Source organism: Bos mutus, chromosome 18 (assembly GCF_027580195.1).
Source record: "Bos mutus isolate GX-2022 chromosome 18, NWIPB_WYAK_1.1, whole genome shotgun sequence".
NCBI lineage: Eukaryota > Metazoa > Chordata > Mammalia > Artiodactyla > Bovidae > Bos > Bos mutus.
The window spans coordinates 13772246-13786300 of NC_091634.1; the positions used below are offsets into that span (position 1 = coordinate 13772246).

General features: G+C 50.4%; 2 protein-coding genes across 2 annotated transcripts; both read left to right on the top strand.

The window, feature by feature from the left end:
* The first annotated feature begins 1762 nt into the window (after positions 1-1762).
* On the top strand, positions 1763-3226 carry LOC138991648 (interferon lambda-4-like). The gene is made up of 5 exons (XM_070386736.1): positions 1763-1930; positions 2355-2426; positions 2512-2655; positions 2889-2963; positions 3128-3226. The coding sequence occupies exons 1-5, from the start codon at positions 1763-1765 to the stop codon at positions 3224-3226; spliced, it is 558 nt and encodes a 185-aa protein (XP_070242837.1).
* A 3698-nt stretch (positions 3227-6924) lies between these two features.
* LOC138991649 (interferon lambda-3-like) lies at positions 6925-8282 on the top strand. The gene is made up of 5 exons (XM_070386738.1): positions 6925-7110; positions 7387-7464; positions 7767-7910; positions 8016-8096; positions 8184-8282. The coding sequence occupies exons 1-5, from the start codon at positions 6925-6927 to the stop codon at positions 8280-8282; spliced, it is 588 nt and encodes a 195-aa protein (XP_070242839.1).
* The last annotated feature ends 5773 nt before the right edge of the window (positions 8283-14055 follow it).

Here is a 14055-nt window from a genome sequence, read left to right on the forward strand (position 1 = left end):
AGAGACAGAGACGCTTGAATGTTTGCAATGTTGACTAAAAAAATAGTCACAGCCTAAAAGTTGAGTTACATTTTATTTGGTGGAAATTTTCAGGACTTAAGTCCAGGAGGCAGCATCTCAAGAGGTCCTGGGAGAACTACTCAGAGGAGGTGGGAGGGGGAGGGAGTCAGGTTACATTGAAATTTGCATCAAGGGGTAGGTAGTCTGAACGTCAGAAGTATTGTCGTGAATTAAAGAAAATCAGATACCACAGTTAAGGAATTTAGCTCTTTTCCTTGTATGCAAAGATGGAAGAGTCTGGACTCACTGAAATCACTCCTTTCATATGCATCTCCGCTATCTGGGCCCAGTATCCTGAGTCCCCCAGCATTCAGCATAGGGAGTGGTTACAGCTTGACGGCTGCCGGATGTGGTTCTCCTTCCTGGGCTCAGAAATTCACCTTTGGAGGGCTGGAATCACTGATGGCTGTGACATCCTTGTCTATTGATATGGCAGGAAATACTCCATTTCTCAGTGAGAAAAAGGAATAAGAAACAAACGAAGTTACTGACAGAGACAAAAACAGGACCAAAGAGGTGGAGACAAAAGGGGAGCCGAATAGAGAGGAAAGAAAGAGAAATAGAATGAAATGAGGACAGAAGAGGAAAGAGAGGTGGCACTAAATCAGATACGGCGTGGGGGGTAGTTATGGCTTAGAGATCAAGCTTTGAAGCTGGTTTGAGTACAGGCTCAAATTCTGCCTCTGCCGATTATAAGCTGCGTATCTTGGAGAAGCTCCTTCCTCTTACTGTGCCACGGTTTTCCCATCTGCAAATTGGAGGTATAATAGAACTATTCTTGCAGTGTCATTTTTGGAACATTAAATGAGATGCTGCTGCTGCTGCTAAGTCGCTTCAGTCGTGTCCGACTCCGTGCGACCCCACAGACGGCAGCCCACCAGGCTCCCCCGTCCCTGGGATTCTCCAGGCAAGAACACAGGAGTGGGTTGCCATTTCCTTCTCCAATGCATGAAAGTGGAAAGTGAAAGTGAAGTCATTCAGTCGTGCCCAACTCTTATCGACCCCATGGACTGCAGCCTACCAGGCTCCTCCATCCATGGGATTTTCCAGGCAAGAGTACTGGAGTGGGGTGCCATTGCCTTCTCCGTTAAATGAGATGAGTACATATCAATACCTTGGAACAGGGCCTAGTAACTGTGTAAGAGCTAATCGGCATTATAGAAAGGAGATAACGACACCCAGGGTGATGAAAGTGAAAGGATACAGAAAGGGCCTGGAAGTGTTGGCAGTCAGCTGGGGTGGCATCATTGCTGGCATTGCCTCACTGTGGGTTAAAGTCCTCACATCCCTGCCTACAACCCTCTGGGCCGATCAATGGCCAGCACTGACGTTGGGAAAGCTTACCCTGCACCGGGGAAGCCCGGTTGCTCGCTGGTCCCAGTTGAAACACTTAAAAGCCACCATGGAGGGTGCAGGCACCGCCGACCCAAGTGGGCACCACTCTGGACACCACCCAGAGGCCAGTGGAAGACAGGCCCTGCTGCAGTGCCAGGCACCCAAGCCACAGTGCAGGTGAGGAGTGAGGGAAGAGAGGCTGAGGGTAGGAGGGGTGTCAGGACACCTCCTGCCTCTTCCCCTGGGTGTGATCAGCATCCACGCTGTGAGTGACAGTCCTTGTGCCAGTCTAACCAGAGGCAGGGGCTTGGACTCAGGGCCTTCTCTTTAGGCTCCCTGATATCTGTCGCCTCCAGCAGGAGCAGAGATGGGGCAGAGTGGCACAGCCGCAGCGGTCGTGGGATTGTGGGTCTTGGTGACTGTGGGTGTAGCTGCCAACCCCAACGTGACTGAGCCTCAGCGCTGCCTCCTCTCACACTATCGCTCCTTGGACCCCCGGGTGCTGCTGGCTGTCAAGGCGCTGAGGGACCACTATGTGAGTGATGCTCAGAGGCCCCCACCCCTCCGCCCCTCGCACCCCCGGGCTCAGATATGCCAGTCTTTGTCCCAAGGGGCCCTGGCGAACTAGAGTCTAGTAGGTGCATGGCAGATCTCAGAATGGAGAACTGTCAACCCCGACCCCTTCCCTGAGGCTCTGGTGGTCGGTCATACAAGAACTTGAGGCGCATCACAGATGGGGGGCCCCCTCCAGGCGGACTCGGCTCGACATCAAGGCGCAGGCTCCGCACACAGTGTGCGGGTGCATTTCAGCTCACGCATCAGAGCGCAGCCTGGTTTGGGACACGAAAAACACCACCGTCCCGACCAGTCCTGATCCACGTCCAGGAATCCTCGACGTGCCCAGTGCTGCGGGGGCCCTGGTCAAGATGCCCTGCGTCACCCCAGCGCTTTTCCCGCAGGAAGAAGAGACGCTGAGCTGGGGGCCCCAAAACTGCTCGATCCGCCCGAAGAGGAGCCCTCCCCGGCCGTCGGTGAGGCCCGAGGCCGGCGGGATTGTGTGTGCGGTGGGGGGCGACTCGGGCGCCGTCCCGTCTAACTCCAGCCCGGTTCCCGCAGTCCTGTGCGATGCTCCGCCGGGTGGCCCGCGACCTCGCCGACGCCCAGGCCGTGCTGAGCAGCCTGCCGAGCCCCGAGCTCTTCCCCGGCGTCGGGCAGACCCTGGAGCTGCTGGCGGCCGCGGGGCGGGACGTGGCGGCCTGCGTGAGTGCTCGGCGGCCTGGCCCCGCGCCGCTCCCGGCTCGCTCTGCGCCCCTGGTCTCAGGGCCACGACCCGCACCGCGAAGCTGTCCCACTGAGCCCGGAAACGGGCACGGACACGAATGGCATCCTCCCGGCTTTGCTCTGCGGCCGGAAGGATGAGGGTCCGAGTCACCGGGGAGGGGACGGGAGGCTCGGGTCTCCACCGCCTTCGCTGACCTCCTTCCCCGCTCCAGCTCGAGCTGGCCCGGCCAGGCTCCTGGAGGAGGTCCCCGCGGCGGCCCGGGAGGCGTCCCAAGACTCGCCGAGCTGTGAGTGGAGCCGGCGCGAGCGCGGCTGGACCGCAGGGAGGACCGCGGGAGGTGGAGACGGGGCGGGGGTCGGGCTTGCAGCCCTGAGGGTCTGGAGTGGGGGGGGGTCTCATGGGAAGAAGAGTCCTGACTCAGCCCCGCCCTGCCTCCTTCCCGGGCTGCAGGAGTCGCCTCGATGCCACGAAGCCACCGTCATCTTCCACCTCCTGCGCCTGCTCGCGTGGGACCTGCGGCTGGTGGCGCACGCGGGGCCTTGTCTGTGATGCCGCCGCCGCTCCGTCTGGACCCGGAGCGCTCAGAGCGCCGGGCTGCGGGCGCCGCCCTCCTCCGTGGTCTCACTGAACCAGGGGGTCTCTCAGCCTCGACCCGTATGCGCTGGTGCCTGAGGCGCTCTTTCCCCAAAGACCAGGAAGAGTCCCCGGGAACCAGCGGTATTCCCGTGGGATGCGTTGCCCTAAGAACCTCCCAGGAAAAGACTGGAGTCCGTGTCTGCCTTGGTCGCTGACCACCACCACAGACCATGGACCGGTTTCTACTTCTGTAGTTACAGGAACCCTGTCCCATGACAGGTTCCAATCCCAGCTTTGAACCTTCAGTGGTTGCCTTGAGAGTCCATAAATCTGTGACTCTTGGACCAGTTTCTACTTCTGTAGTTACAGGAACCCTGTCCCATGACAGGTTCCGATCCCAGCTTTGAACCCTCAGTGGTCACCTTGAGAGTCCATGAATCTGTGACTCTTGTAGCTCCCCACTGGAGAGGCCTCATTCCCTGAGGGACTGGGTAGTGGAGGGCCAAAAGTCCTTCTGAGAAGCAGTTTGGTTTTTTTTTTAATTCCCTAACTTGTGTGTTTTGTATTGATGAAGTTTCTGTGTATTTGCTATCCTGTCTTCTGTTGTTAATTTATTGCCAATGATTAAATATTTTTTGCATTTTTATTGGTTGTTTCTCCTGTAATCCTTGTGAGGAGGGCTGTTGAGCACAGAATGCTGAGACAGGGAAATCAGGTGACTTGAGTTTCGATTCTGTCCCTGCCACTTCATAATCGTGTCTCTGGACAAATTCTCTTTGAGCTTCAGTTTTCTCATCCATGCCATGGCATTATTGCACTTCTCTTGCAGTGAGTAATATACATTGAAATAATGTTTCTGAAACTTCCAGCTGAAGTCATGGAATGGCAGTAATAATTGATCTCCATTAAATCATCACACATATAAATACAAAACAATTGGACTTTAAAAACTTGTCAACGGACTTCCTTGGTGTTCCAGTGGTTAAGATGCTGGGCTTCCAGTGCATGGGGCTTGAGATGGATCCCTGGTTGGAGAATTAAGATCCTATTTGTCCCACTGTGGGGCAAAAAAAAAAGTCTGAATCTGTGGATGAACAATCTTTATGGACAGCTACAAGGCCTGTTTCCCAAGGTCACACAACTAGTGATGGTCAGAGCCTGGTTTGAACCCCGGAATCTTTAACTCCAGCTCCCAGCTCCTACCTGGTATCTCAGAGAGTAAAGAATCTGCCTGCAACGGAAGAAACCCAGATTCAATCCCTAAATCAGGAAGATCCCCTGGAGGAGGAAATGGCAACCCACTCCAGTATTGTTGCCTGGAGAATCCCATGGACAGAGGAGCCTGGCAGGCTACAGTTCAAGAGTTCAAAAAGAGTCCGAAGTGACTACAGTAACACTTTCACTTTCTTCCCAAGCTCTTAACCACTGCCTTGAACTTCTTTTGTAAGAGAAGCACTATGATGTTTAAGAATTTTGAGGTATTTTGTCAATTTTCAGGATTCCTTTTAGCAATGTCTCCTCCCCTGATATACTGCTACTGCTAAGTCACTTCAGTCGTGTCTGACTCTGTGCAACCCCATAGACGGCAGCCCACCAGGCTCCCCATCCCTGGGATTCTCCAGGCAAGAACACTGGACTGGGTTTCCATTTCCCTCTCCAATGCATGAAAGTGAAAAGTGAAAGTTAAGTCACTCAGTTGTGTCTGACTCTTAGCGACCCCATGGACTGCAGCCTACCAGGCTCCTCCGTCCATGGGGTTTTCCAGGCAAGAGTACTGGAGTGGGTGCCATTGCCTTCTCCGTCCCCTGATATAACGTCCCTGCAATTGACAGAACTGACCAGAACACTGGTAGGTGCCTTGGGCACATCCCTGCTGTTGCTTTGGAAACATTGTTATGCATTAGTGTTCAAAGATATTCCCAGCTGAAGACTTTGGTCCACCCTCTCCCTGGAATTACGAATGAAGGAAAGAGGGGGTGGGAGGAATAGTCAAAAGGACTCCACACCTTCTACTGGAAAAATCCAACTCCATCCAAGTCCAGGAGCGCTAACCATACTGGGGCTGCTGAGCGCAGTGGCTATTTTCTGGTTTCAGACAAAATTCAGTTCACATCCTGCCTTCACTGATTATTTGCTGTGTGACCATGAACAACTTTCTTAAGTTCTCTGGGTCCCCCACCCCCACCCCCTGTCTTCTGTATTTGAAATGTAGATTAAAGCATGGATGACTTGGTGCTATTGTGAAGATTCAAGACCACACTGCAGCAGAGACATAGACAGGCTCACAAAAGGAGGAGGTTCTCTCTCTTTTCCTTGTGCACTGACTGTTCCCTTTTCTTAGAAGGCTCCCTCTCAGATCTCCACAGAACTGCCTCCCTCACTTCCTTTAGGGCTGCCCTCAAGTGTCATTTCATTACCGCATTTAATGCAAACTTTCTTTTCCACTCTGCTCTCAACCCTGGTTCATTTCTTTCATTTTCATTATCTGATGTTATCTACCATAATACATTCCACATGCCTAATCCCCCCATCCCATACTGTCTGGTACCTTTTTTTTTGTTAAAAAAAAAAAAAAAAAAAAAACTTCACGAAGGATTGTTTTATGCCTTTTATTTTTTTTAGTGATCTCTTCCTTGCACCTTAAAAGGGTCTGACCCAAAGTGAGGGAGGGGGTGAGTAATTACTTAGTGAATGAATGAAGTCATTTTTCTCAAACCCAGTTGATTTCCCAGAAGTCTTGGTCACACCCTGATTTCATAGCAGATCCTCCTATTCCTGTGCCTGACAATCAGAGTACAGGTTAGTGCAGGCTCTGCCCCTCCCCCATTCTGTCACGATCAGTACCAGGTGGGGAGGGGCTGGTCTCTCTTAGTTACAGAGTGTTTCTGCCTTTCTGACCCCTCTCCTCACCCTCAACAGCACCCCTGGATCTTCTCCATCCTCTGAGCAGCCGCCCTCTTGGAAGGTCCAGGTTGTTCAAGGTAACACCTACAGGTGCCTTTTCCTTCCTCTTCCTGCACTGGGGCAGCTGCAAAAGAGAAAATCCCTCTGTCCCCTCCTCACCCAGTCTTAAATCAGCCTGGTCCCTGCAGAAGAACCCCCCACACCCCTTGTGGGGCTGAAGCTCTCCCCATCCTGATTTTGTCTTCATTACTCACTCATTACTTCATTACTCATTCGAGGTAAGCATGAATTGATGTCATTTTATCTTTCACTCAGTTGCTCACCTGGCTCACTGGCTCCGCCCTGCTCTGGGCTTTCCCAGCCCGGGCCTCCCCTGGTGGCCACTGTCAGCCTTTACCTGCGTTTTCACTTTTCCTACATCAGCTGGGATTGCCCAGCTGCACAGGCTAAAAGCTGCACCATGGAGCTCAGGCAGCAGTTACACCTCAGACCAGACAGAGCTGCAAGTTCAGAGACACGAACGGAGCAACGAACGAGCCGAGATCCAGAAGAGGAGACTGAAGTCAGAGACGCCAGACAAGACTGAGATCCCAGGCAACAGCCTCAGAGTGGACACTTGATCCCCCATTCTGACAGAGACCAGAGAGCAGGAATGAAGCTGGGTGAGCCCCCGCACCAGTGTCTGGGACCCTTGCCTCCCCAGAGCCTGCACCCTCACTCCCTGACGCCCTCCCTCCCCTCACCTTTCTATGCTTCCTTAACCAGACATGGCCCCGGGCTGCACGCTGGTGCTGGTGCTGATGCTGACGACCGTGGCGCTGAGCAGGACAGGAGCAGTTCCTGTGCCCTCTGCCCCCAGGGCCCTCCCACCTGCCAGGGGCTGCCACATGGCCCAGTTCAAGTCTCTGTCCCCTCAAGAGCTACAGGCCTTCAAGACGGCCAGGGATGCCTTTGTGAGTCTCCCCACCCCTCCGGCAGTGGGTGAGCCCCCAGCCCCCTCCTGTGGGTTCCTAGACTACCTGGGCTGCAGGCAGGTCTGCCCCCCCAACCCCGATGGGGCTGACCTCCCCACTCCCCACAGTGGGCGATCTCCTGTCCTGCACTGGATGAGCCTCTACCATCCTTTGGGAAGATAACCTCCCCTCCTCTGTTGCTGGCCATCCTCCGGTCTCCCTGGGGTCCCCCCTCCGTCCCTCCAGCTGTGATCCGACCTTGCCCTTGCTCTCTAGGAAGACTCGTTCTTGCCAAAGGACTGGGACTGCAGCACCCACCTTTTCCCCAGGACCCGGGACCTGAAGCACCTGCAGGTGAGTTGGGAGAGTCAGCCCCACCTGCTCTGGCTCCGCAGGTGCCCCCTCACCTCCTCCTTCTCACGTGTCCTTCTCTCCCTGCCCTCCCCAGTCCTCTCCCACAGCTTCCGCTCAGCCAACCACGTGGACTGTGTCTCTCACCTGACCCTGCTTCCCCTCCCTCTGTCCCTCCCCCTGTCCCCCTCACCTGCCCCCCTCACCTGTCCCTTCACTTGCCCCCCTCACCTGCCCCCCTCACCTGCCCCCTCACCTGGTCCCTCTCACTTGCAGCTCTCACGTGTCTTCTGTCTCTTCCTCAGGTGTGGGAGCGCCCTGTGGCTCTGGAGGCAGAGCTGGCCCTGACACTGACGGTCCTGGAGGCCATGGCTAACTCATCCCTGGGCCACAGCCTGGAGCAGCCCCTTCTCACGCTGCAGAACATCCACTCCAAGCTCCAGGCCTGTGTGAGTGTTGGGGCCCCAGGCTGGGTCTGGGCTCTGACTGCCTGGACGTCCCCCTCGGTCCCCGGCTCTGCCTCACAGCCTCACCCCTCTCTCCTCTGCCCACAGGTCCCAGCTCAGCCCACAGCAAGCTCCAGGCCCCGGGGCCGCCTCCACCACTGGCTGCACCGCCTCCAGGAGGCCCGGAAGGTGAGTGAGCAGAGATGGCAAACTGTTGTCCGGGGCAGCTGGGATCCCAGGCATGGGAGATACTGAGCCATCCCCCTCTTCCCTCAGGAGTCCCAGGACTGCCTCGAAGCCTCTGTGATGTTCAACCTCCTCCGCCTCCTCACCCGGGACCTGAAATGTGTTGCCAGCGGAGACCAGTGTGTCTGACCCCGGAGACCTGCCTGCAACCTGTCCCACCTTTTTAGATATTGTTTATGCACCAACTACCTCCACTGGATTATTGGTTCTAGATTCCTATTTTTTTACGAAGCCCCTAAATTATATTTATTCTTGTACTTTTTATACAATGTGTGAAAATAAACTATTTGTTCATGACATTGACCTTGCTTATATGTGTCTGAATATGTGACTGCATATGTGGCAGGGGGAATGGGAAGAGAGAAATGAAGAGAATAGGAAAGAATGTGGACTTGCCCGGTGGCTCAGTGGAAAAGAACCTGCCTGCTAGTGCAGGGAATGTGGTTCAGTTCCTGGTGGGGGAGAGTTCCACGTGCCACGGAGCAGTGAAGCCTGTGGGACACAGCTACTGAGGTAGCACTCTACAGCTCACGTGCTGTAGGCCCTTGAGGTGCAGCTACTGAAGTACACGCAGGCAGGGCCTGTGCTTAGCAACAGACAGACCACTGCAAGGAAAGGCCCATGCGCTGAAACAAGAGTAGCCCCTGTTTTCTGCAACTAGAGAAATCCTGCATGCAGCAGTAAAGGCCCAGCACAGCCAAAAATAAAGAAGTAGGTAATTTTAAAAAAGAGAATATTAAAGAATGAATGAGCAAGGAGTGAAAGAATCACTAAGGATTTTTCCAACCACAACAAGGGAAGATTTTATTGCACCACAAGCTGTCATTACATTAAGAAATAAGATGTCTAGAGGTGGCTGGGTCTGGGTCAGATCAGTGGGACAATGTCTTTATCATGGACCTACAGTCTGTATCTGTGAGTAGGTCTAAGCATATGTGTTAAAATTGTGTTTATGGTCCATTCACCCCAACTGCCTGTGGTTCTGAACCTGGGATGGCTTGTCAGATTGGAGATTTGCTGGGAGAAATATCACAGAGGAAGTTATCACCAAAAACTACTTAGTTCCACTGTGAGCATCGTTCTATGTAGACAACTGTGTTGGCTACAAATCATTTTTGTTTCTGATCTATGTGTCTTTTATTTCCCTTCTTGCCTGATTGGAATGGATAGAAGTGCAGTACTACTATGTTGAGTAAGAAGGGTGAGAGAGGACATGTTTGCCTTCCTCCTGATCTTAGGGGGAAAGCATTCAGTTTCACCATTAAGTGTAAATGTCAGCTGTGGGGTTTTTTTTTTTTTTTTTTTGTAGATGCTTCTTTTCTTTCTTTCTTTTTTTAAAATGTATATATTGATTTGGCTGTGCCAGGTCTTAATTGCTGCATGTGGGATCTAGTTTCTTGACCAGGGATCAAACCCTGGTCCCCAGTATTGGGAGCATGGAGTCTTAGCCACTGGGCCACCAGGGAAGTCCCAAGATGCTTTCTTTCAAGTTGAGGAAGTTCCTTTTCATTCCTATTTTTTCTAAGAGTTTTCAAAAATCATAAATGAATGCTTGTGTTTGGTAAATGTTTCTTCTTCATTGATATGATCATGTGATTTTTTTTTTTCTTTAGCCTGTCTTGGTGAATTGTATTGATTGGTTTTCAAATGTTGAACCAATCTCATATGCTTAGAATGAATCCCTTAGGTGGTAGGGTATAATTCTTTTGATGTACTGCTGAATTCTGTGTGCCAACATTTTGTTAAGGATTTTTGTGTCTATATGCATTACTTTACTTTATGCAAGATAACAAATTCAAATTATTTTTTAAGCCAGTCGAGTCAAAACTTACTGTTGTGCTGTGCTGTGCTGTCACTTCAGTCATGTCTGACTCTGCGACCCTATGGACTATAGCCCACCAGGCTCCTCCGTCCATAGGATTCTACAGTCAAGAATACTGGAGTAGGTTGCCATGCCCTCCTCCAGGGGATCTTCCCAGCTCTGGGATTGAACCCACATCTCCTGTGTCTCCTGCACTGCAGGAGAATTCTTTATTGTTGAGCCACCAGGTAAGCCCAAAACTTACTGTTACTTGCAGCCAAAAGCATCCTTAATGATACACACGGAAATGAAAGGCAGGTTTCCCACAGAGCTGATGAATTCTGGCTGCATGGGATTGTTATGCCCCCACCATACCCAAGACTGTCATTGATACAAAGAGTCCTCATAATCAGTATCCATGGAAGCGGGGCAGGAAGATGAATAACCTGGAGCTACAATCCAGGTAAACAGGCTCTCCTGCCTACCCCAGTCTCTATGACATCACTCTTCCTTCAAACCTCTGTTTCTTGAAAGTTTCACTCCAACTCTTTCAAGTCTTCTCTGCTTCCTCTTATCAGTGACTTTGTCATGTCTTTTCTCTCTCTCCAAACAGGTTACTTTGCTCTCTTCCTCACAGAAGCTACCAGGTAGAAATTCCACATCATCTATACCACACTCTACCTGTCCCCACCCTCCTCTTGCTTCCCCATCAAGATCAGTGAGCCACATTTCTTCCTAACTTGGACCAGTGCCTGACCCTGGTCCCTCTTATGTCCTTCCTCCATAAATTATTCTTCTCTTAGCCTCCATTTTCTATAACTTCCTTTCTACAAGTACCTGCCCATCGGTAGTCTCCTCTTTTATTAAATCCCTTTCTTAATCTGTCCTTTTTTCTGCAGCTATTTCTCCATTTCCCTTTACTGGCTCCACTTCCTTCTAGACTCCAAGTCTCTGTAACCCCTACAGTTGGCTTCTGTTCCCAGATATGCACTCCCCAACAACAATCTCCTTACAGCTAAATCCTGCATTGCTTCTCCAGTTCTCACCCTAGAAGACTTCTCAGCAGCATCTAACCCATTCCTCAGTAACTCCTTCTTGTAACTCTCTTCTACTTTGACCTTTGGGATACCACCCTCTCCTCTTCCTTCCATGTCTGCCTGCTTCTTCTCAGTCACATTTTCTGGTTCTCTTTCTTCTTCCTATCTCTCGAATACTGGAGTGTCTCAGGGGCCTGTCCTAGATCCTCATTTCTCTTCCCTATACTCTCTCTGGGGTCTTCTCACAAATCCCCATGGATTCACCAACTATATTCTCATTGACTACTTTTGTATCAGTCTGCTTAAGCTGGGTTATGCTTCAGTAACAAATGACCCTCAAACCAGAGGCTTATAACAACAAAGGTTTATTGCTTACTCATGCAACACAACCATCTTGAGTAAGTTGACTCTCAGCTCGTCACTGGGATCCAAGATGAAGGTGCAGTTCTATCTTGGACTTTGATGGTCTTAGAGAGAGTAGAGAGACAAGAGTACACGATGGACTAATCACTGGCTCTTAGAACTTCTGCTCAGAAATGATACAGATCACTTCACTTCCATCCCCATTTCATTGACCCAAACAAGTGACACAGCCATGCCTGAGGTCGATAGGGTAGAGATTAATAATTTCCCACAGAAATGGATTCCTCTCTTGGGAAGGTGAGAAGATATATTTCTTTATTTTTGACAGTGTCTGGTCTTAGTGGTGCAGGGGCTCTTCTTTTGGAGAGTGCAGGCTTACTTGCCACAAGGCATGTGGGATCTTAGTTCCCAGACCAGAGATCAAAACCGCATCTGCTGCATTGGTAGGTGAGTTCTTAACCATTGGACCACCAGGGAAGTCCCCAGGAAGAAGATATTTTGAATGATAAGGCAATATAAAACACCTTAAGTTCTCATCTCCAACTCTGACTTTAAAGATAGGATAAATTAGCGTTATTATTTTGCATAGAAATCAGCTCAAGTTCAGATCCAAACTGGACCAGCTGATAAGCCAATAGCAACAAAGACTCTGTCCCTAAAATTTCCCTTGCCATCTTCTGAATAATGGTCCTTAGAAAGGGACTGACTGGTGAAAACTCCCATAAGAAGAGCTAATCCCACAGGGCTGAGAAGGCAGGATCAGTGTCCACTCTCCATGGTTCTGAACACCACTGATAGCTAGAAGAGGGTGGTTTCTTCCATTGCCGGGAGCTTGGTGAATGCCTGTTAACTTCTTCAGCACTTACAGAGTTTTTAAATGGAATGTTGTCACATCACCTGTGGTTGGAGAACAAACGGAAGAATCCTACTGTGTATGAAATGTAAATATGTTTACAGGGATTTTTTTTCCCCCTTAAATAACAGAAAACTTCAACTCAACTTGCTTAAACAATCAGGACTTTGTAAGATAGATCAGGAGTTGGCTAATTCAGAAAATCACACTAATGTTATTAATAATTCAAATTCTTCCCATCTTTCAGACTTGCATTTCAGCTGCACCCTCAGGTTTGATCATCTCAGGTCATAAGGTGGCTACCACAGTTCCAGACATTAAATCCTTTGGGCAGAAAAAGGAAAGAATATCCATGTGTCCTGCTTATCACTAAGGAAAACCTTTCCCAGAAGCCCCCTAGCAGACTTCCTTTTAACCCCACACCAACAATTCATTAAAAATAGCAAATCCCAGGACTTCCCTGGTGGTTCAGTGATTAACAATCTGTTTTGCAATGCAAGGGATGTGGGTTCAATCCCTGTTTGGGGAACTAAGATCCGACATATCTCAGACCTTGTGTGATGCCACTGCTGAGTTTTCGAGTCACAGATAGAGAGCTCATGCACTGCAACAAAAGATCCTGTGGGCCAAAACTAAGACCTGACATAGCCAAATATGTAAATGTTTTTTAAAATTTGCAATCTTCCATGCTGTGCTTAGTCTCTCAGTTGTGTCTGACTCTTTGTGACCCCACGGCCTGTAGCCCACCAGGCTCCTCTGTCCATGGGGATTCTCCAGGCAAGAACACTGGAGTGGGTTGCCATGTCCCCCTCCGGGGGGATCTTCCCAACTCAGGGATCAAATCAGGGTCTCCTGTATTGCAGGCAGATTCTTTACTGCCTGAGCCACCAGGGAAGCACCAGTGGTCCTGATGTCCCAGTGCTCAACTTTCCACCTCTCCCCCCAGCAAATATCTCCTTCTAACATATCATAAATGTGCTTACTTACTGGAACTTCCCTGGCAGTCCAGTGGTTAAGACTTTGAGCTTCCACTTCAGGGGGCATGGGTTCGATCCCTGGTTGGGGAACTAAAATTCCACTTGCCATAATGTGGTCAAAAATAATAATAATAATAATAAAAATAGGGATTTCCCTGGTGGTCCAGTGGCTGGAACACCATGCTCCCAGTGTAGGGGATTCAAGTTCAATCCCTGGTCAGGGAACTAGATCTCAGACGCTGCAGCTAAAGATCTCCCATGCTGAGATGAAGATTGAAGACTCCATGCACAGCCAAATAATTAAAATAAATATCTTAAAAATTAAAATAAATTCCAGCTCAATCCTATACCCACTCCAGCTACCACACTTCTCTGCCTCCTTGTATTAGTCAGGATTCTTCAGAGAAACAGAACTCTGACTGGATACAGATACAGATATAGACTATACATATATAGTTGTTTAGTCACTAAGTCATGGAGAAGGAAATGGCAACCCACTTCAGTATTCTTGCCTGGAGAATCCCAGGGACGGGGGAGCCTGGTGGGCTGCCATCTATGGGGTCGCACAGAGTCAGACACGACTGAAGAGACTTAGCAGCAGTAGCAGCTGCAGCACTAAGTCATGTCCAACTCTTTTGTGACCCCATGGATGGTAGTCCACCAGGCTCCTCTTTCCATGGGATTTCCCAGGCAAAAATAATGGAGTGGGTTGCCATTTCCATCTCCAGGGGATCTTTCTGACCCAGGAATTAAACCCATGTCCCCTGCATTGGCAGGCAGATTCTTTACAGCTGAACCACCAGAGAAGCCCTATATATATATACATATATATTTATTATAAGGAGTTGGCTTATGCATTATGGAGGCTAAG

Bases quoted from the DNA above. Each gene is read 5' to 3' on its own strand.
- LOC138991648 (XM_070386736.1), top strand. From the start codon at position 1,763: ATGGGGCAGAGTGGCACAGCCGCAGCGGTCGTGGGATTGTGGGTCTTG. The intron at 1,931-2,354 runs GTGAGTGATGCT...CTTTTCCCGCAG, and splicing joins AGGCGCTGAGGGACCACTAT to GAAGAAGAGACGCTGAGCTG. The intron at 2,964-3,127 runs GTGAGTGGAGCC...CCCGGGCTGCAG, and splicing joins GTCCCAAGACTCGCCGAGCT to GAGTCGCCTCGATGCCACGA.
- LOC138991649 (XM_070386738.1), top strand. From the start codon at position 6,925: ATGGCCCCGGGCTGCACGCTGGTGCTGGTGCTGATGCTGACGACCGTG. The intron at 7,911-8,015 runs GTGAGTGTTGGG...CTCTGCCCACAG, and splicing joins ACTCCAAGCTCCAGGCCTGT to GTCCCAGCTCAGCCCACAGC. The intron at 8,097-8,183 runs GTGAGTGAGCAG...CTCTTCCCTCAG, and splicing joins GCCTCCAGGAGGCCCGGAAG to GAGTCCCAGGACTGCCTCGA.